This window comes from Anas platyrhynchos, chromosome 1 (assembly GCF_047663525.1).
Source record: "Anas platyrhynchos isolate ZD024472 breed Pekin duck chromosome 1, IASCAAS_PekinDuck_T2T, whole genome shotgun sequence".
Classification (NCBI taxonomy): domain Eukaryota; kingdom Metazoa; phylum Chordata; class Aves; order Anseriformes; family Anatidae; genus Anas; species Anas platyrhynchos.
The window spans coordinates 45,284,483-45,308,114 of NC_092587.1; the positions used below are offsets into that span (position 1 = coordinate 45,284,483).

Below are 23,632 nucleotides of genomic sequence, written 5' to 3' on the forward strand. Positions count from 1 at the left end.
CCATTAAAGACGAATTCTTTCTTCTTGTCAGAATGGCATTTCAGATTAGACGCTTACTGAGCTCACTATACCTTTCTGTTCTCAGGTCATAAAAAGTTTATATACTGCTTATATTGCATTCTTTGAGCATCTGTCATTCAGACTGATTCAGACTGATTTGATGACTAATCAAATCTTTAGAAGGCTAAAGATTGGCAGAAACATGGAGAAAAGGCCTAACTTGAAATCATGTAGGTTTTGAAGATATGCTCTTGGAATGGAATACTGTTTTTTTCATACTTGTAAATTACCACTTGCAATCACCGTATTTATTTTTTTAGAAGCACTTTCACCCCCACTGGTCAACGGTCACATCCTTTTTCTTTCCTCTTCTGTTTTCTAGTCCTATTTGGGTTTTGGATTACAGCTGGTATACATTAGACCATCCAGTATATGTTCAGAAGAGACCCAGTTGACCAAATACGTCTGGGTTGGCCAAATACCTCTGGGCTTGGTGTTTTCCTGGCATGTTGTCCACAACTTGAGTCTCAAATTGATGTTTATTATATAATAAGCTAACTTATATCTTAACAGGATGGGCAGCTGTTCTCTAATACTTTCCCAGTGACTCACCCCCTCTCACTCTTTCTTTCACTTCTATTGTGTATATATTTTTATCCTTTTCACTAAAGTACTCATTTTAATGTACCAACCCAGCACATTACTTTTATAAAGTTTTAATTTCAAACAAGAAGTAATTCTGACATTATAGCGGGTGGTCAGTTACGTTTGTCATCTTCAACTTTTTGGAAGAGCTTGCAGAAATTTGGTATTGGATCATCTTTGAATTTTAAAAATTAAACTCAGGTTAATTTGATTTCAGGACTAAAGATTGCTCAACTATTATGGAATTTTGTATTTCTTTAAAAGGTTTTATTATGCAGATGAAAATTCCTAGGACATATGTAGTATTTCTGTAGAATTACTGCACATTATAGTGGGTGACGTGAGACAACAGAACTGGTATTATTGAGAAGATTGTTGAAGAGTTTTTAATCTTAGAAAAAATACAGAATCACATTGCTTGATGCTTGAAGATAATTTTATGTGATCTGCTAACATCTAACTTGAATGGTTTTAGAGCTTAAAACTTTCTAGAATGTGCACAGTACCTGCAAAATGGAGAACGTTACAGCAACCAGAAGAGTACATTGCTTTCCTCCAGCAATGAAATTTTTGTGTTTTGCTACAAGCACACTTTTTAATTAAGGTTTAACATCTTCATTTTATTGTTAATTTGATAGAATTCCAGGTGTTTTTAATCATTAACTTTTTTTTTTTTTTTTTTTGACTCTAACTTATTTGAGTTCTGTTTGGCAGAAATTATCATATTTGCTGTTTCAAGGAAAGAGTTAGGAAGAATTTACTTGTCAGTGATTTACATTACAGCCATTTTCCCACTAACCCCATCATTTTTATGTATTCTTCTCTGACATTTATATTCTTTCAATGTTAATTATACAATATTGAATAATATTCAGAAAATTGAATAAAGTGTTGAAAGCAATTAGGAAAGAAATAGAGTACAAAAGGGAGAACATCATTATGTCACTAAGGGCTTTCTTGGTGAGTCCCATCTCGAATGCCATGTGAAAATCTGAACCCTGTCACATTACTGAAGACTGAGAGGGTGGGGGTGACAGGGATGGTCTAAAGCTTGGAACACCTGTGTGAGTAGACTAGAAATTCTCATTCTCTAAAAGAGAGAACCAGGTAGTGTGTGATGGAGGTTTGTGAAATCACAAGTGGATATGTAAGGAACAACCATTTGTTGCCTCCCAAAATAGAAGAATTAGGGGACATCAAATGTAGCAAGATAGCTAAAAAAAAAAAAATAGGGTGCATACAACCTTTAAAAAAGTTACATGTGCTCTGAAGGCAACTGGAGAAGGTAATTTTAGAAAGTTTGGTTAATGGATATGAAATGCAAAGTCAGCACCTTTTAACTAAGAAGTGCGGGGCCCTTAAAGGGTTGTAGGCAGGAGAAGTCCTATATTCTTTTGTTGGTCTTGTGCTTGTTTCACTGTTCTCTGGGCCATCCCTGTTGGCTGACTTAGTCTACAGAGTACTGGGAGAGAGAGACATAAAATCTAATGTCTTCTCTCTCTCTTTTTTTTCCTATATCCATTTTAATTGTATTTTCTGTAGCTGAATTAGGAGCTGGGAAGGGTGTTGCTGCAGTATTTAGTGATAATTTTAAGACTACAATAAACCTTTATGGGCTTCTCTAGAGAGATTCTCTATTACTAAGGTTTTGGCATTCTGACTTATTCTTGTAGAAACTTGCATGTACAGGATGAAATTGAAGTCTGCTGTTTTAGTCATTGTACTTGTAAAGAATTTTTTACCTGTGTCTTGATACAGACGACTTAAATGTGCAAGGTGGCAATTCCTTTTTTTCAAGATATGAAAGAACTTTCTCCTTGATCTGCAGTTGCATTTTGGCCACTTCAGTGCCTCCATGCTATACAATACAGTCTTGGGAGAAATATTTTCTATATTTATTGTGATAAAAAGTCAGGAATGTATTACAAAGTTAACAGTGCTATTATTTATAAATTGCAAGGTTTTTAAAGTCTTCTTGAGTTTAAGCCTAAGGTTTCAACTCATGCATACTTATTTGACTAATAAAGCTGTGTATTTGTAAGCTTTTTTCTTTTGCTTATACTCTTCAAAATGTCCATGCTTCATTTTATGCAAGTGTAATTCACAGGATTCAAAATAAATATATATATATAAGTAAATAAATATGTTTTATATTTAAAATAAATTTTAATAAATACATTTTATAATATATTTAATAAATATTTTTATAATAAAATTTATATTTATCCACAGAGGATATGGATTGCAGAAATAATTTTTGCTTTCCTTCATTTAAGGAATAAGATGGCTGAAGTTTGAAAAGTTGTATTTTGAATTTCAGTTGGCTCACTTGCAAACTTTGTCTAATTCTTTGTTTTGTCTTTGGAGTCCCAGAACTTAAACATATAGATATCTTGCTCATGCAAGAAGCTCATACTATGACTAAACATAAACAAGAAAGGGTCAAAGATGAAGAGATGCAACCATTTTGAATATATATATATTTTTCCTTTAATTCTTTCCATTATTCATTTTCAAATTCTTTATTCAGCACCTTGTTAACCTGGGAGATGTTTAAAACTTGGATCAACTGTATCCAAATTTGGATCATCATGTACAATTTTGAAGCAGGTCTCCTGTTGCTGCTATCTCAGCACTCTCTTTCTAGAGTCTTTAAATTGCTACCAGGTTTTGAACTCTCATAAAAATCCAGTTGTGACACAATAAAGGGGAAAAACTGCAAGAAGTTTAATAGTGTAATGATCTGCTAACACTATAAATCATTCACCTACGAAAAAGGACTGTTATCCACAGCCACAGTTTATGCTAGGTGATATGAAGAAAAAGGTGTTATTCCACATCCTGCGCTGGTCATCACATTCTACAGTCATTTTCTAAGTACCACTATTATATTACTATATTACTAAGTACCACTAAGTACCACTATGATAATATCTATCCATTTTATTATATCATATTTGATTTATGTAAAGTGCTTGACATTCTCAGTCATCCATATGTCCTATATGCCTGGGAATATCTTTGACGATGTAATTGCTTTCAGATGCAATTAAAAAAAAACACAACAAAACAAAACCACACATCAAGAAATGCCATTGGAATTGTATGGTATCTTCTTACAGAGACAGTCTGCTTGATTGGACAGCTCAGCATTCTACCAAAACTTCTAGCTCTTGCCCTTTTACCCTCCCTTAGCATTTCCTAATGTTGGGAGTTCACTGTATGTATAACTGTTAAGGGACTTTGTGCCATTATTGCTGCTCACTCAAATATACAGAAGTTAGTCATCTTCATTCACATCCTGGGATTCTGACATCAAAATGTAGGTGGCACATCTTTAGCTTTCTTATATATAATATAAGCATATTGTAAAAGCATCCCCAAAGACAAAATAATTGCAGTGGTAAATGGAATTGTCTCTTTGATAAGATATAATCTTAAAAAAAAAAAAAAAAAAAAAAAAGAATAAAAGACATCCCCTGAATTAGAATCTAGCAAAGAAGATATGGCAACACCAGCTATGTTGGAGCTTTTGATAAATGTAACAGTTGAATAAAAATATTTCTGTAACCATACAAGTACTATATTACAAAAAAAAAAAAAAGAACAAAACAAACAAACAAAAAAAAACAACACTACAAACAAACAAACAAAAAAAGAAATGTTATCTTTGTTTGAGCATGTAGATAATCCTTCCAATCTGTTACAGTTTGGATTTTATTAGAATGTAGTATTTAACTTGTGGAATTTTAAACCCTGATAGCCAGTTACTTTGCCTTTGTCAACTGATAAACATCTCTTACCTAATTATTATTATTTTTTTTTGCATTTCAGGAATCTTATTCAAAGAAGAGAGGTTATGCATTGGAAACGATACCCTCTGCACCTCTGGATGCAGTTCCTTCAGAAAATGACAACAGTCTTTGTGATTCAGTAGACATAGCAGTAACCAAAAAGCCATGTTCCCTAGAGATAGCAAGAGTACCTTCCTCAAGACCAGGTAAACACCAAATAATTCTTTACCTAGTCTTTTGTGTAAGTGTAATTTTGTAGGAGGTGTAGACTTTCACCTACTTACGTTTTTTAAGAATAAAGTACTATATTAACTTATCTCAGCATGATTATAGCCATTCATAAGCAACCATAAGAGCTTAATGTCAGAATAAAGATTAACATCAAAATGCTATAGGAGGGAAGATAAAGCAGAGGTTTAAATAATTTACTAGATAAACATAAGACAACTGTGAAAAGTCAACATTAAAAATCAAATTTGTTTAAGCCCAGTCATTTGCAATAATCTATTTACGAACTTGTTTCAGATTTTTTAATGAAGTGCTTAGCAACATTATGCAACTACTTCAGAATTTAAAGTACTCTGAGTTTCCATGTTACATAAAGGAAGACCCGCTCCCTGTTTGAAAATGTAAAAGTGAAAAAGAATTGATAGAGTTATTAAATTACACTGAAATATCTTTTCAGTCTGGTAGATTGCTATTTGCATTACACAGGTTTAAACAGCAGTGAAGGTACAGTGGTTACTAAACAACAAAATTATGCTGAGTCAGATGAATGATATTATCTGTAAGGACTCTGTTTATTCTGTTATACAAAATCATATGCTCTCTTCCATTACCCTCGCTTGAATTCTTCATTAGTCACCACCTGGTACAGGAATTTCAGAATATAGTAGTGTCACTGTAAGTAATTGGACAGAGAGACTTCTTTGACAACTGAGAGTTCTCAGCAGCACAAACCTATTTGAAATGGTCTGTTGACTTTTTGACTTATACTATCTTGATTATGAGTCATGATTTGGGAAATTTACAAGAATGATGATTATTGACTACATCATGTTACATATCTATTCTGCATAAGTGGAGGCACCTACTTTATTTCACAGGTGAACTAGAAGAGTGATACTGTGCCTGTATCAGGCATAGTATATAAGGATCAAAAATCAAGCCACAGCTTTGGATTCTGTAAGCTGAGGTGGAATAGATCATAATTCCCATCTCACCAAACCATCCAGGCAGAAGGTGGCTTGAGGCAACCTGTTATGAACAATGAGCTAAGAGGTGGCGCAAGATAGGATAACATCTTTATTGCAGAGTTGCACAGAATGAATCAGAATCTGACCCAAACATCAGTACAACTGTGCATGTAACTGACGCTTTACTTTGTCAATGATTTTTTGGCTCTGAAAATCTAAAAAATTAGCAGAGTATACAGAACAGCACTGAACAATTTTATGGTTTGTTGTTCACTATAGGAAGAAAATGCCAAATTATCCTTCTTTTTCAGACTTGTACTTGATTAATCACTGTAAACATACTTATTGCAATGGGAAGATTGCCATACAGTGCCTCAGCCCCATGAATTGGCTGAGGGAGTTCATTATATGACTCCATAGAAAATGGGGCTCAACTGCAAAACTTTCTACTGTAATTAGTATGAAAAAATGCAGATGGACTTTTCACTAGTTAAAATAACAGGCTTTGGAAAAGTGCTGTCTGGTGAGCACAGGCATTTTTGATAGGCATAGTAAGTCCATTAAAATTAGTTTGTAAACCAGATGCTAAAAAGGATATTTTTAGGTCTTAATCTGAAAATATGTTTTGTGTATGGTTAAAAATGGATTATATCAGAGGACCACAGAGTAATTAAGGAAGCTGTGGTATGTCCATGGAGCACCCCTCATCTTTGTAATATATAACAAAGTCAAGTTAACAATACAAATGTATTGTAATTCTTTCTGTCTTAATGTTCCTATATACTGCTCTTTTCCTTGGCATTTTATTGGGAAGAACATTTGGCAGTGTAGATGAACAAATTCCAAAATGTGATTTTATTTTAAGCTATAAATATAGTAATTATCTAATGGAATGGCTTGTAACTTATATTTGTAATCACATTGAATGCTATCTTACACCAGAAATGACCCAAATAAAACCAGACATATCACTCACAGTTCTAAGTTACTTAATAATATGCATAATTCTATGTGAATGTCAGGCTGCCAGTTTAGTTCATGCACATTTATTGCTTGAATAAGTTCTGCAGGATTGCAGAGATCATTCATTTAAAACAAGAATTTATTTATTTATTTATTTATTTTTCTGAAATTTCCTATTTTTGTATCACTAAGAGTTGCTGACTTTGGGAATACTCTTTTTCAAATTGCTGTTCTGTGTCATGCGTAGTGTTCATTTTCAGAGCATGAGGCAATGCTTTGAACATAAAATTGCATCTGTCAGTCTCCTTTCCCCAGGTGGTAGGATGCTCTGATGAACTCTTCCCACTGTCTGGGGCATTACTAACTCTTGCCAAGTAGAAATGAGACTGACTGTACTTAGTCACTGAATTTCCGGGATTGTGAGAAAAGTTCATTCTGGCTGGCCTTTCATGCTATAGAGCTGCATGTTGTAACTATTATCTGTCTTGCCAGTAAACACCTGACAGGTTGGGAGTAATTACCTTTCCAGTTATCATTCTCTGATCTACTGGGGAGAAAAAGACTGGTTTGTAGGTTGCTGTATTATTTTTAATTTCCTGAATGTTATTCTTGAACTGGTGGGGAATAACGGAGGATGAGAACTCCATGCACCAAATTGCAAATGGTTGTTAGGCGTAGTGGAGAAAAACTGGACAGAAAGTAAACTAAGTTTGTTATTTACACTTCTTAAATCCCATATAGTGTGAGTTCTATGTCTGCCTGCTTGCCAGAAATTAGGTTTCTATACAAAGAACAGTTACATTATTGGTTTATACTGGCAGCTAAAACAATTGCTTCCCATTAGGACTGGTCTAAGAGGAGAAAAAAAAAAAAAAAAAAAAAGGATTGTCTGAGTTTGAGTTGAGCTGGTCTTTGTTTCTGCAGTAGATTGATAGGACAAAGTTGACATCTCTGTCAACCTCTGATGATGTGCTGGCATCTCTGCCACAGTTTCATTACTTTTAAACTAACAGTTAAGACTTGATAGGAATATTCTGAAATATTGCACTCTGACACATTTTTTTTCTGTTAAGTAAAATGTAAATTTGGATTGAAGATTTAATAAATGAATCTCATAAAATCAGTCTCACAAAATTAATTGATTCATAAATCAATCTTATTAATATTTCTGCTAAGCTATTCCTGAGAAGCATCTGCATTTCTTACAGTGGATATTTCTACCAGTCATTTCAGACTTCCTTCTTTTTTTCCTTCAGGGAAAAAAAAAAAAAAAAAAAAAAAAAAGGATGTGGAATATTTAACCTTGAAAAATAACCATAAAATTGTATTAGTTCATCTTAAGGATGTAATTAAGTTTTCTGAACTCTTAGCAACAAATTTGTTACCTCAGATAGGTGTAAAATCTTAATAAATGTCTGAAGCTCAAGGTACTGGATAACTGTAACGCTAAAGTAGACTCTGTCAAGTATCTTCATGATGTCAGTGTTGTTTTTATCAGTTATCTAGTGTCTAGAATGCTGGTAGCAGAAATCTGGCTGCAACACCATGCTGTATTTGGAAGTATGCTGCTGAAGACCCTTACGGCCTTAACTTACACCCTTAGACTCTTTTACCATACTTCATCCTTGAACCTCTTGGTGTCATACTCACTTTATGTAGCAGAAATATAGAATAAAATTACAAATTACATTACTACATTACATATTAAAAATTACATTACAAATAAAATAAAGTAAAATCACTGGATTAAGTGTGTTTCTCTCCCATTAGAGAGATCATATCTCTTTCAGTTTGCCTCTATAGTTTCTATTGCAGAAGGTCCCTGAGAGACTAGGTGGCAGTCTAGGTGCTAAAATTTTAATAATAATGACTGGTGTTCAGTACATTACTTAAATTGTTCTTAGGTCTCATCAAGTATCATTAGGAAATAGAGAGGACTTTTTCAGACTTTTTTTTTTTTTTTGTGTGTGTGTGTGTGTGAACTTGTGAAAAAATATCCTTTTTTGGGAAAGTCAATCTGTCCATGCAGATTAACAAAGGTTTTAATGCAGCATATTTATAACAGAAAGAGACATTCCTATCTGTGTATTGCACGAAAATCTTTCTTGGAGAAGAGTAGGTTCTGAACTAGTAGGTTCAGGGAACCTACTTTTTCCAGATGTTATCTTAGAGTGGTTGAAGATTGAGCAGACCTCTGGAAACATCTCAGCTGCAGCAGTGCAGAACTCAGTGTAGGTTGCAAAATCCACCTGAGAAATAAGTTAAATACTTAGGTACTTCATTTATGCGGAGCTCTCATCCACTACATAGTCAAGAGTTCCCAGGTCAGCCACGAAATCTTTGATACTTAGAAAAATTACATACTGGCACTTAAATGCCATTAATTTGTAGGAATGATCATACAAGATAATAAATCTATAATGAACTATACCTTTTTCTTATAATCTCATAATCATAGAAGAGAAACTAGTAAAAAATCATAGAATCATTAAGGTTGGAAAAGACCTCCAAGATCATCTGGTCCAACCATCATACTTGTCATGGACATTTGTCACTTATTACAATATGTTAACTGTCTCCAAGTTGTCCTATTTGCTGTGATTTTTAAAGTATTTATTTATTTATTTATTTATTTTGCTTTTTCAGCCTGGAGTTCCTCCTCTTCTATCACTACAGTGAAAAGGAATCTAGGGATCTGAAAATCTGTAGCCACAGACAGGTGTCTGCTCACCTCTGCTTACGTTCTTGTGTTTGCTATATAACACTGTGTCAGCAATCTCATACAGATATCTAGTAGACAGCTCTTTAGAAATCTGAATCAAAAATACCCTAGCTGTGATAACATTGTTATTAAAATGAAAATATTAATCTTCTACAGAGTTTCCCAGATCATCAAATACTTGGCTTGGTAAATAAAGTACTGTTTGTCAGGTGATGAGTTGTGATTTCTTCAGCAACAAATCTTCACAGCACTTTTCTGAATATTTGGACAGTTCTGTTCCCCAGATTGAGATTTAGATAGCAAATGCATCTTTTCTTGTGTAACAAATTTATACCTTCAATATTGTGCAGCTGTTTTCTAGCTGTATGTAAACCAGTGCAAAATGGCCTAAGAAGCAACAATCACACTGCCAAATATACAAAATTTTCTGCTTGCCCTTCAATTTGTTTTATGGAATGGCAATTAAATAGGCTAGCCTGTGTCTCCTATGCCACATCATTTTGAAACTATAACTAATCTAAAGGATCATGCACTAACATTTTGAAGTCCACGTAGCAAATTGCTTCAAACAGAATGGCCGCTGGGTGCTGAATGGGTGCTGTATTTCATTTAAACACGCTATATTAAACAGAGATAGTAGGATGTAGTGCACTTAAACACATAACCCTCAGTTTAACTTCTCAAGATTAAATAGTTTCAGTGATCAAGAAAGATCTTCTTAGCTGTATAGAGAGAAGAGCATAATAAGGAAGGTAGTCTCTTATCAATCAGAGTAACTGTGCAACAATCAATCTAGAGTCATCTGAAAACAGCTAGAATCTATGAAATTTAACCTAATTTAACACATGCATGTCTATAGATACACTTTTTTATGGTGGCTAGAGTACTCCATACAGTGGTAAAATTGTCACATGGAGGTCTTCCAAAGATGTGTACTTGTTATCACAGAATAGGTGTTTTTTTCTTACTTCTGCCTATGTGCATTCATTTAAAGTACTGGCCTCTGTTGAAATATGGATTATAATATCTGCATACTCGTATTTCTCCCTTCTTTTGTGTAAGAAGAGGAAAGTGAAGCTATCAGGGTTATAAAAACATGTGAAAAAGTTGAACCAAAAAACAGATACCTTTTTTTCTAATATAATAAGCATTATATTAATCTTTCTGAAAATACTTTTAATGTTTGTTGTTTTTAACTGATTTCTAGTGAAATTTACTTTGAAATGAAAATAGTAAATTATGAGACAATTTTTTAGCTGTACTTTTCAGTCAGTAATTTACTCATAGTGACATACCTTGCACAACCTTAGTTATAAGACCTGTATAAAGTTTTTCTCTGCTCTTATTTGTCTTCCTTTAACCTTTTTCTGAGCCATATGGAGAGAATTTGGCTATAGCACAGAACTTCTCAATTTACTTAACAGATTAATTTATAAAGATTTAAGGATCACATTCAGAGCTCCAAGATGAAAATCATTGCCAGAACACAGTGTATTGGAAACCAGATCTACCTTCTCCTGACTGAGTTTCATTTATGATATGCTTCATATTTATCATTCCTACTGCCACAGTATGGACTACACACCAAAAGCATTTTCATCTAATGCATTAGCATATGTTTGCAATTAGAATTTTTAACTTCACATGACATTTTAGTAAAGGTTAAGGGAGTGCTGGCTGAAGAACAAACTATACAATAGCTCTTTGTATAGCTCTTTAAAATCCATGTTGTTATTTTTTCTTCAGTGCAAATAATACGTATTAAGTACCTTTTAAATATAAAAGAAAAGATTATGAAAATTAAGCCTGGAGAGTGTTTGCTGTTCTATAATATAAACTATAAAAGTATACATTTTTATTTTAAAGTATTTTCTAGCATTTTGTAATTCATTTTTCTCAAATTCATTTTTTGTTTTTTTGCAATATACAGCACCACAGAAATGTAATTTCAATTATTAATTTATTTTCTTGATCTTAAAATATCTTCAGTTACTATGAGGGATTTATTTCAAAGTTAGAACTTTTTAGCATGATACACCACTTAATTATGTTTGGACATAGGAACAATAGTGTGTACATCTCCTGTGTATTTTTTTCAAGATCCAAGAAGTTCTGTACTCGCTCATGAGAACAGAAAAAAGAAACAGATGCAGGTGTACACCTGAATAATGTTCCATTAATGTAGACTCTTCCTGTGACTTTCACAGCCTCACAAGCATCTTTTCTTAGAGTACTTTCTGGCAAGCACTAATTTGGTTCTATCTTTCAAGATTTTTCTATTCATGTAAAAAAACAAAATAAAACTGAAACAATAATTTGTAGTTCATTTTCTCCAAGTAAAAATCCCCAAAATGTGGACAGCTCAGGAGTTCTGTTTTATCATACTAAAATTTTAATACTAATTTCCTTTTTTGTGTTTTTTTTTTTTTTTTTCTAATGGCACTATCAATTCTTGGAGTACCAACAGGATGCTTTATATTAGCTTTTTTAGTATTCTCTTTCTTAAATAAGCACAGTTCATCTGCATTTCTGATTCTATGTCAATTTATATTTTGTTAACAGGTATTATTTGACAAAACCAGAATTTATGCAGGAAAGCAAAAATCAAGCATCAGCATCTCAAAAGAGATGAGAGAACTGAGAAAGCAGGAAGTAGAAGTATTCAGTACTCTCTGTTTTTTCATACTTTCTTGACTGATTCTTGTGCATTTAACCAGCAGCTTTAAGAATCCCAACAGACAGCATGAAAAGAAATGAAGTTTACATGGGCTTCTTGACCCTTCCACACCAAATAGTATTTATACGTTAAAGATGTGTAGAAATTATATATATAATGTATATATCTTTTTTTTTTTTCCACATGGGTAGTTTGAAAAATAAGACTGAGTGTGATATACAGTGGATGCTTTCATGCACATAAATCTGGAACCATTGTTAATTTTTTCAAATTATCTCCGTTGCAAACATAGACCACATTACTAAATTTTAATAACCCAAATGTAATATTAACCCAATTTATTATAAAGGGAATGTCAGATAAACTCTATTTACTTGTATTAAACAAACTTATATTTACATTCAAAAAACAGATTAATTAATAACTGTTTTTGCTGAAGCTGTGCTAATTTGCGTTGCCTATACCACTTTCATTTATTATTAATGGTGATCCATATCAGCTATTCTATTTTCCTTATGTTGGACTGAAAGCCTATAACTACTAAGTGTATTTCATTAGCTTTCTTCTAGTCTTCTCAAATATTATTACTATTCTAAGTCCTATTAAGAACTAAGTCCAGCACCATTTGTTGAGATAACTTCCTTCCAGATCATTATGAATTCTTGTATATAAATTAGATAGATCTATTGATTAAAATTTTTTAGCATTAGTATCTCTCATTTATCATTCCCTTTGGATGAAAACATATTTTCATGTGAATTCCTGTTTGATATTTAGCAAAGATATTCCACATTTCTACTGTTTTTACAATACTTATTCTCCTGCCTCATCCATAGAGTAATGTGCAGCAAGTTGGTTTGTTCTATTGACCATTTTCCCCACTCCTTTATGTCCTCACTGCAGCAGATTTTTATTTATTTATTTATTTTCGTGGAAAAATAGCTTTACAATCATAATTTAAGACTTCAGAATGCATATGCACAGGGGGCTGACATAAGCCACTTCAGTTCTTACATATTTCAGCTTTAATGTACTTTCCCTTACAACATTATCATACTTCTAAGAGGTTGTTAGTATATAATTAAGATAATTGCTCCCTATCATATTCTCCTCTAGATAACGTCTTTGATAACATCCTTAACAATAAAATGTTATTAAAAATACCATGTCATTTCTGAAATTAAAGCACGTGGGAATGACTGATACCATGTGACCAGTTCATTGTCAAATTGCATGCCTGTCTCCACCTATCCAGTATTTTCCAGTAAACATATTTATATTGTTAAAATAATTCCATTTTCCAGAGGACTAGCATTCATTTTCTCTACACATAGAAAGAAAAAAGATGCTGCTTGACATATGCTAAGCATTTTCTCATGATTCATTACTTATTATTCATTGAAATACTGTTGAAAGAGAAGTTAGCTTTCATACAAGCTTTGGACAATTTTTGCAAATGAGTGATGAAAGTATTTATCATCAAAATGTATATGTACTGACCAACACAGAGCTTCATCCATCCCAGTGTGATTATCATTTAGAATGGTGTCATTATACACTGGACTGCTTGCTATCAAACAAGAACCTTTATTTCAAATCTAGACAATAATTCAAAGGAACATAATTATTTTGAGGTACTCTACATTTTAAAGCCCATATATAAAACCCCTATTTATCAGTATTTGAATGTTTTATTTGTTAAATGGCTATTGGTTCCAGCATCCTTTGTAAGTAGTTTTGAGTAAGGAATGAAATATACATAGACTATATAAAACATATTTTACACTTCAAACTGCTCCTTGGATTGTTTTATAATTTAGCAGATATAAGTAACTGTCCCTCTTATAAGTGACATTGATTTAACAGAACAACATTGCTGTAAACTCCATTAAATTGCTAACATTAGCAGTAATAGTACAACTATATTAGTGGTTTAATTTGTTTACATTTTATGTGCATCTGGCATGTTCTAGAAAAATATCATCTTTTGTAATGGGTTTAGAACGATCTTCAGTAGGCATTTAGCTCATATTATATGCCTCCTAGTGCCCTTGTAGATTTTCTACAAACCTTTAATTTAATTTTCTATAAACCTTTTCAGATTGAATTTTGCTTAGTTTAGAACCTGAAGGGAAGCAGTTATCTTGTACTCCATACTGTTTATTAAGTTGTACTCAAGAGTTTGCGTATTCTGTTTTGCATTAGGATGAAACTGAGTCCTAAAATCTGAGAGATTCAGTCCTTGAGAGTCCATGCTTCACTGGGCTTGTGTCCATAATGCTGTAAAGTTCAGGTATTATAAAAAGAGCTTAACTTTTTTCAGAAGCTGAGAAGCTGTAATGGGGAATTCAGTATAGATATGCCTTGAACTACACAAAGAACTCTGCTGTTTTTTGTTATAGATGAATTTCTCTAAAGTTTTGATTAATCAATGTTGATTAATAAGTTTTTATATGGTGAAAATAATTTGTCAAAAAATTCCCAACTACCTCTACACAGCATTCATATGTCAGTTTGGTGGCTCTGCTAACAGATGTTGAAGTCTCTGGTATGTGTTTTGAATTTTTAAAGTAAACTAACTTTAGTACACTTTGAAAGCAGAAATCTTGGCATAGCTTGCTAAATGTTGTTAAAATCAAAATATTTGCAGAAATATTAAGCAATTACTAAAATAAACCATTTTTGTACATAATGAACAGATTTATTTGTTTTGTTCAGTGTCAGAGATGATTAAAAAATAGAAAAACATTGATTCCTAGTGAAGGTAAAGTGTTAGATTCTGTAAAAAAATAAAAGATTTTCCCTCCTGTTTTATTTTAAGTTAAATAAAAAACTCATTAACTTCCATTTTCTCTGCTTCAGTCTCTCTTTCTGCATCTGCTAGTCCTGATGGCAGTATGTAGCTTGCTGCCAAAAAGTTTCCCTCTACTGCTTTGCAGAGATTTCATTTTTACTCATTTATATCATTTTCATTTTTGTACAGGCCATCTCAAAAGCAAATTTTCAGTGTGCAAGAAATGTACGATTTTGCTAAATATCAAAATACGATGGGAAAGAGTTTGCATTGCCAATCCCCATATGTATAGATACAGCATATTTTTACTAACAGCCAGTAACAGAATCATTTTCTACTTCAGACAGGAAACCACCTTTTTCCTTTTTTCCCAGTATAACTTCAAACACTGCAGATTTGGAAGAATCCATAGGAAAGCATGTTTTCATCCTTGGTTGCTTATTGTTCTCAAAAAGCAGAAAAAAAACTTTAGAAGGATCACTTCATATAGTTTTACTCCAGAGCAAAGTGCATTACTTTTTCTATAATATTTTCTATTACTGTAAGCAATATTATCTGTTCTGGATGAGGATGGTAAAACCAGCTGTTAGTTTCTGTTCTTTCCACTGTAGCTCCAGCTGTTCAATCCATTCCATTTACTTTCAGATAATGATTCTCTCCCTGCTAGAAGATATTTAAATAATTTAGTACAATTAAAATCACTTTCTTACCAGTAATACTTGAATATTAGTAATAATTGAAGTTAATTATTAAGTTAATAATAAAGTAATAATTGAAGTTAAATTTATTTTCAAGAGCAATTCTATTATTTCAACATCTCTTTCTGTCCTATGTTGTGAAGAAAAAACATCAAAACTTTCTGTGACTATTTGGTAAGTAAAGTTAAGCAAGAAATATTTTTTTCTGTTAAATTCTATAGGTTGTCTTTCAGACTTTGTGTCATCCAAACTATTACAACTTTAACAAGGATTTGCTGTGAATGGATTTCTTAAAAGTATTAAAGGCCTTGTGAAGCCCTTGCAAACACAAAGCAATGTTTTTTTAATTGCTTGTCCAACTCCTAGATATCAGCCTTAGAAACACAGTGTGCAATGAATTTGTGACTCATATTCACATGGAATAATAACATTTGAAATACAAAGTTTGTGGTGGTTATGAGTTCTGTCAGTAATATTGACAGGAACTCTGTGAATTCTGCCTTTTGTTGCTTACCCATTCATTGTCCTGTAAGAACTGTATATGAGGAAAATCAGAGTGAGCATGTTTCAGCCAGGAGGAGCAGGTAACCCCAGTTTTACTGCTACTGAAAGTTTTGTGTGATCTTCATCATTCTTTTATATAGTTAAATGCAGCTATCCAAGATCCAAGGATCTATGCAAACTCCATAACGTGTGGTTTCTATAAGAAATGTAGCAGGTTGCAGTATGAGAACATTAAATAGGAAGAATTTTAAGAACTCTGCAAAGCTAGAAGGTACATGAATAATATAAAACGAAACTAAGAAGATAAAAACAGTGAAGAAAATAATTGCAAATTCTAAGACCAACTAAATTAAATGTAAATATTGCTTTTTCAGTTGAAAGGTAGGCTTAATAATGCTACGCAATATATAAGTTCATTATAACATTTCACCTGAATTTCCTCCGATAGAAAGTAAAATATTATGTGAATATTAATAAAAGGGGAAGAAACTTAGTATTTTTCAGAAGAAAATGCTAAGTGTAAATGAAAATAAGTAAAATTACAAAATTATTTTGAGGTTCCATTATAAAAAAGATCTGATTTGGAAATTCAAAAATAGGATCAAGGTTTTTTTGTTGTTGTTGTTGTTTGTTTGTTTTTTGGTTACTGAAAACTTGAACTCTGTAGTGCTTTAGTGTCACAAATCAGCTGTTGGGTTGTATCAATCCAAAATTATCCATTGTATGTCTTTTTTCTTTCTCAAATCACATGGATGTTATTGGGGCAACATAGCCCCAATATGGACTAGATAGCTGATTTGCTTTGTTACAGATGTTTCCATACTGCTTTCAAAATTAATAGCAGAGATTTTTAAGATTCCCTGAATTCTGACTGTGTATCAGGTGTGCACGCTACCTGCTAGACAACCTCTTTATGGTTAATCAGGATATCAGTATATCAGTATTTCTGGTTTGAATCTAAATATTTTAAATATATATTACATGCAAAAATGTAAGATTTCCAGAGTTAGAGTTGAGCCAAAGTGAGAGTGAGTGAGTTGCTTGAAAATTTATAAACCTTAGATAAGAACATCTGGATATTTAAATATTTATAAATAAAATTTCTAGCTCTTTGGCTTTTAAATAGTTGGTTTTATGACTTCAGTGTTTTATTAGAGAGCTTTACTAACTAATTGATACTTCAGAAGAAATGAAGCTTATGAAAATGCAGTTTTGTCCATACATTGCATTTCCTTGTAATTAAAGATAGATGCATATTGGGAGGTTTATCTTCAGGACTACTTAAATTATTTATTAACGGAACTTGTAGCTATCATTAGTATTATTTAAATGATTTGAAAGTACTTACTCTGATCACACATGCAGTTTATATTATGAGCCAATTTGAAAACATAGCTTAATTCACCTGTTGACTACAATATTTGCAAGCATAGAGTACTTTCTCTGCCCAGCACAGTTTGGACATTCTCTTTGGATTATAGAAGAAACCTTGTGAAATACGAAGTCATGTAAATGATAGCATTCAGGGTCATCTCACTGGTGAGATAAACTTAATAAGCATGAAGATCCCCAATATAGATCATTACTTGAGGGCAGGGGAATTGTTTTACAAGACTACTAAGCTTTCTAGTTTTTAGTGAATGACTGAAATGAACAAAAATAATTTTTTCGCCCATACTTACACTTTGGGCATTTCACTGAACTTCCACAAACATGAAGACTACATGCTGAGACAACACAAATGTAGCCATCTGTGAAATATCAGCTGTAGACCATACAGTCATTTCACTATGAAACTTAAACCTGTGAAACCCAACAACAAAAAATATAACAGAAAATAAGTATATGGCAACTCTGTAGTATAGTAAGCTGCTGGTGTCTAACTGAGCATTCAAAAACAGAGGCAGTCTCAAAAGGTTACACAGGAAATGGTGGAAATCACCCATCATCTCTCATTAGTATTTAATGAGAGATGTTATTCCAGACAGTTGCCTGGTATTACAAGGGTTATGCAAGCTTGAAGCAGCTCCAAAGTCTATTTGTGCAGGTGGGTGATTAGGGGAAATGAAAAGTTGATAACAGTCATACCGAACTCTTGTGGATGATGCAGAAACAACTAAACAGACCCCCTGTTGTCACTGGAATGCACTTCACTGGTAATTAATTCCAAACACTATCCTGAAATAGCTGCCACAACCAAGAATGGGCCAGTTATAGCTTCAAGTGCTTTCAGCAAGACAGTTGCAGATATATATTTACAATCCTACTCAGAACAATGGTTATTCAGGTTTAAGTGTTCAGGAAACAAAACAAATTCAAAAGAGCAAATTCAAACAGCTTAGTCCAGCTGTTCTCTGTATGCATCCAGTTTAGCTACCTACTGACTCCATTATTCAGTATTCCATCTGCTCTTTTGAAAATTCTCCTGTAATGTTCATTCCTTGAAATCCTGAAATACATGGTTGTCTTTATCCGTAGTTCCTAGTTTTGTGCCATGTTGAATAGTTATCTAGGCGAGATTTACTTTGGGGATTTAATCAAGTTAGAGTAATTTTAAAGTTGAATCCTATACTATGGAAAATTGCCTAGTACCTCAATTGGGGCTACTTTAGAATGTGCATGTCTTTGTTCTCCATCTGACAAAATAGGAGATTTTCTATTTTTTTTCCAGATTTTCTCCTTGAACTGCAGCACTTAATTTTATTTATGCAATTGCTGTGAATCTTTGCAATAGATCCAGAAGTTTCAGGAGACATAACATTTTTATCTCACATGCTGTCCAAGAAATCTTATACGTGGTAGCCCTGTATCAAATCAGGGGAATTCCTACTGTTTTGTGATCTACTCTGCTCAGTTTTGGGTCTTTCACTGTTATCTTCTACCTACTTATTGGCCTTATTGGTGTATGCTCCTGCCTTGTAAATTTAAATCCAAAATGAATAAGCTGAGCCTAAGTAGCACTTGCTCCTTAGAAAATTTTCAGATATATTGTTTTAGGACTTACATTGAAATCTGTCTATGGGTATGTTCTAAGGTAATGGGGTGATTCTTCTTGCTGTCTTTTAGAATGAATTAATTTTTAGTGAACCCTCTGTAAGCCTCAGTGAGCTCACCATGCCCAAACTCTCTTTAATCCCACAGAATCAGATTCATATGATTCTTCACATGGGCCTGGCACGCTCTTACCCAGTTAGAGAAAGCTTAGCAATGGTAGGAAAGATTCCTTGAGGCACAATTTAGAAAAGTTTCTTAGTCTTATCCTCAGCATGATCCAATATTCCTGCTACAGCTTCCATATTTTTGATCATCTCTGGAAGGAGAAACTACTGGTGTATCTGTCACTCCAGCATGTTTATAACTGACAAGTGTTCTTTCATTCCAGTTTATGAGGATTTAAAGGGTGATAAGGATTTAAAGGATAACTGCCATTTAGGTGAGATTCCCATTACTGAAGTTAAAAAAAATTAGTTCTTACATCCATGATGAGACCTATGTCAACTGGTTCATTTCTCAGCCAGACAATGAAATTAGCCTTTCCAGTGGCCATTACCTCTGCGAGGAGACTTATGTAAACTCACCTACTGGTGACTGATCCTCCACAAATAGTACCATTTCCTGATATCTCCTTTTATAATCTTCCAAGATTTCTGTTGAGGCTATGACTGATTTCTGTCTGAGACAGATGATTTGTCTGATGACTTAATGTTCCTTCCAGAGCCTTATGCCTCTTTATAACACATTTGATGTTAAGAGGACATATAACATATAGAGACAAAGGCATTCCAACAGTTTTCTACTGTATTTTTTTTAAAGATAGATTCAAAATCATAGATATTACTGGATTAGATGAGTGCTTTTCTAACAGTTTTCTAATAGGCCAGAAAATTACATCTGCTAGAACTGATCAAGCTTAGATCTGTCCTGACACCACAATAAAAAGCATTTTGATCCCATACAGCATCAAGCCATTTGGATCTTTATTCACATTTTTGCATTATCACGGTGCTTGGATCCAAAATAGATGTGGGGTTTTGGCCCACTTTCACATATAGAATATTGCATGAAGTCATCTGCACTGCTGCACCCCCGGCCTGCTCACTGGCAGGACAGAGCAAGAAGCTGAAAAGTCTTGGCTTAGTGTAAGCACTGCTCTGCAACAATTAAAACACCACCATGTCATCAACATTATTCTTATTTTAATCCAAAACACAGCACCATACCTGCTCCGAGAAGGAAAATTAACTCTATCCTAGCTGAAACCAGGACAGCATGTTCAGTTTCTGATTTGCTCAAAATTTTGAGAAAAAATAAATGTTATTTCTTTGGAAAGCAATTTAGTTACCAGCATATAAACACAGAAATTTAACTTTAGGCCCTAAATTTCTGTTCCAAAAATTAGTCTTATTAGATAGACATATATAACACATTACATCACTACATAATGTAGTTTTCATTTCATTCAGAAATACTTTTTGTACTGAAAGGCTGCATCACAAATGAATCACTGAGTAGTTGTAATGTCAGCTATAGTAGACCAATGTTCCTTTCTGTAAAAGAACTGACTGATTCTTACATAATACCTGTTGTGTTAGACACCATGTTAGAGTATATTCATAGTTAAAAATATTTTTATGAACAAGGTTGAACTGGATAATAGATAAAACTGGACACACAAAAAAAGAACAAAAAAAATCTTTGTTCACAATTGTATAGTATATGACAGTGTAGTGGAAAATAGATTTTGTGAAGTGTTTTTGTCTTGCTACTTCCTTCCTCCCTTTGCTTCCTGATAAAAAGGTGCTGTAAAAAATAAACATATGCCATACTAAATGGCTTACAAACTTTTAATTTGTTAAATTTCAAAGAACCAGTTATGTAAATTTGTTCTTGTTCAACAGAATAACAGGAATAGACCAATAAAAAGCTGATCTGGATTTAGTGGAATTGATTCCATATTCATGTTTTAGTATAACTAAAATCAATCCAACTGTTAATCAAAGAAAAAAATATCTATAATTGAAATAATGCTAGTGTAGCTTGAGTATAAGATTTTTAAATAACAGTAAGAACAATATGACCTTTAACTTCCAAGCAATGTTGTGATTTTTTTTTCTACGGTCTTTTGATGTGTAAGGAAAAGGCTAGTGAGTATAGTCAAATTGTTCCTCTTTTGTATGAAGGACTACATTATTGTGACCATTGCTGTGAGTACTGTTTACTTCTTCTGTAAATACTTGAAAAATTGGGAGAAATAGCAAACAGAATTTTGAGATGTATTAAGATTTGAGATATGTAATCTTGTCTAATCCTGTGAGAAATTTAAGAATAACCACCTTTTTGGTACATCCATCAGATGTTTAATGGTAAATGTGATCATGACAGTATGGTAATGCTTCCTGTCCTTTAAAACCTTGTAAGCTGAACCAATCAATATACAAACCAACCAACCAAATTAGTAAAATTTGCCAGAATGTAAAACAGTATAGCTATTTTTGTAGTCCACATTATATGAGTCCAGTTAATCCAAAACCTGAGTTTATCTAACCTCTTTAGAAATTATTTTGGTTATTCTGAAATATATATATATATATATATGTAAAATTTTGTTATTTCGTTACTCTACTTTTTTTTCTTTGCCTTCAGTAACCATTTTTCAACATCAGAATGACTCCAGTAACATAATCTCTGTGACAGTCTGTCGTGTATGATGGAGGCAGGAAGGAATATTGCTAGAGCATACTGCACTTCAGTAATTTTAACTGCCAGATGATCCCTGGAGCCTGTTGTTATCTGACTTGTACAGAAACATCTCTTAGCTTATTGTAACTTGAGCCTGAAACTAGAAGAGAATGACAGCCATAAATACTTCCTTTTTGGCCCTGTACATAGCACCTGTCAGAAACTCGGTACTCTAGCTAATCTTTCATAGGAAAATTCAGTAGGTAAGATCTTTTTGAGATAATAGAATGCAATAAAACTTCCAGTGATATTATTACAGTTACCTGAAGGAAGAAAAAAAAAATAGTTTTGTTACCAGCAGAAGATAAAGGAAAATGAAAACACGATTATTATAGCATGTAATTACAGAAGAGAATATATTTCAATTTATTCTTAATGAAACAGCAAGTTCTGTATATATAACCAGAGAAGTCCTCCAAATTGGTTGCAGTAGCTAATTTGATGGTGATATTCTCTGATGGAGCAGACCCAGGTAGTAAATCATTATTGGTTGCCTAATGGGAAGATCCTACTGTGAAAATAAACAGCTGTCCACAATAAAGAAATTGTTTACAAGAAACCATTACATGTCAGATGCTTTATTCCCTTGAGAAAGGACTAAAGGCATGAAATATTGAGCAGTTGGATTTATTTTTTTTTTTTCTGGGATGTTTATTTCAAATAGAAATATTGTTTTTATTTTATTTATTTTTATTTTTGTAAAGCTTTATTTTTAGATTCTAAAAGCCAGATGCTTTGTTGTATTACCACTTCATTTTCCTTGGAAGGAAAGACTGTCACTACTATTTTTTGAGATTTCTGCATATTGTGTATGTTCCTGAATTGGTTACAGTTTATGTATACACTGTAGCTCAAAAAGTTTTTTCTCTTCTATGTCTAGGGGGCATATAATAGCTCTGCCTCCCTGCATGAATATCTTCTAATAAATCTTCATTCCAAGAATATCACTTCCAGCTAGTTACAAGCTTCTCTGTTAGGACTGTATTTAGGGGCAAAACCTAGTAGTGACCTGTCAATGAATAGGGTCAACAAAAAGCTCTAGATCCCTGTGGAAAAAAAATAATAAATAAAAAATTAAAATCTTATTTATACAACTTGACCTCTGTTACCTCTGCAGCATATTTAAAACGTGAGTAAACATAGCTGAGGTGACTGTAGTCAAGAGCTTAAAACAGAATGAAGAAGCAGGCAGAAAACTGTGTTCCTTACCACCAGCATCAATCTGTCATTCTAACTGTCTGGCCTTTGAGAGAGGCATCCTCAAGATACTTCCCCATCTGCAAGACTTCCTGATTTCACTTTAAAGGCTTTCATGTGCTAAATAGCTAAAGGGCAGCTGTGCTTAAGCACAGCCACACAGGCTTTACAGTGGAAGAACAGTAACTGAAACCCATGGACTTCTAAAGTACCAGGGAGGTTTTGTTCCTTATACGTTTAGATATTTGATCAAGACAAACCTTCTGTTTATTTTTCACACAAGTAAGTAAATAAGTAACTACACTAAGTACACTTCGATAGACTCACATGGAACATTTATCCCTCCAGAAGTTGTTTCTTAGCTTCCTATGTGGCTCTTGTATTACTGTGTGTTTTGGCAGCAGTATAATCTGTTTGGGATCTCCATACACAGTACAGGGTTTTCTCAAAGTAAGTTTCTGATTCCCCAGTTGGGGAGGTTAATTTATTGTTATATTTTATGAGGTTTTTTTTTGTTTGTTTGTTTGTTTTTTTCCATAGAGTGAAACAGGATAATATTTCATATTCTGGAGCACAAAAGGATGAGACTTTCAGCTCAATTTAAATGCTCCTAACATTCCTATTTAACTTTCATCCTCACTATAGGATTTCCAAACAGTATGGAAAGGCATTGGTGGGGTGTTTTCCTGTCAAGTCCTCACCA

The 23,632-nt window shown here is 33.2% G+C and overlaps 1 protein-coding gene and 1 long non-coding RNA gene across 9 annotated transcripts in view; one reads left to right on the plus strand and one right to left on the minus strand.

Annotated features, from left to right (window-relative positions):
• Positions 1–23,632, plus strand: part of ANKS1B (ankyrin repeat and sterile alpha motif domain containing 1B) — a 439,567-nt gene that overhangs the window by 126,049 nt on the left and 289,886 nt on the right. For all 7 annotated transcript variants that reach the window (XM_038180703.2, XM_038180699.2, XM_038180684.2 and 4 more), the window contains one exon: positions 4,480–4,645. In XM_038180703.2, the coding sequence (XP_038036631.1) occupies positions 4,480–4,645 (166 nt within the window). The remainder of the gene's footprint in view (positions 1–4,479; positions 4,646–23,632) is intronic.
• Positions 11,815–23,024, minus strand: LOC106018632 (uncharacterized). 2 transcript variants are annotated; one of them, XR_011808466.1, is made up of 4 exons: positions 22,942–23,024; positions 17,676–17,796; positions 16,004–16,189; positions 11,815–15,451 (listed from the first exon to the last, which is right to left on the minus strand). It is a non-coding gene; the product is annotated as an uncharacterized lncRNA (long non-coding RNA). The 2 variants fall into 2 exon arrangements; XR_001192848.5 differs by having other exon boundaries at positions 11,815–15,454.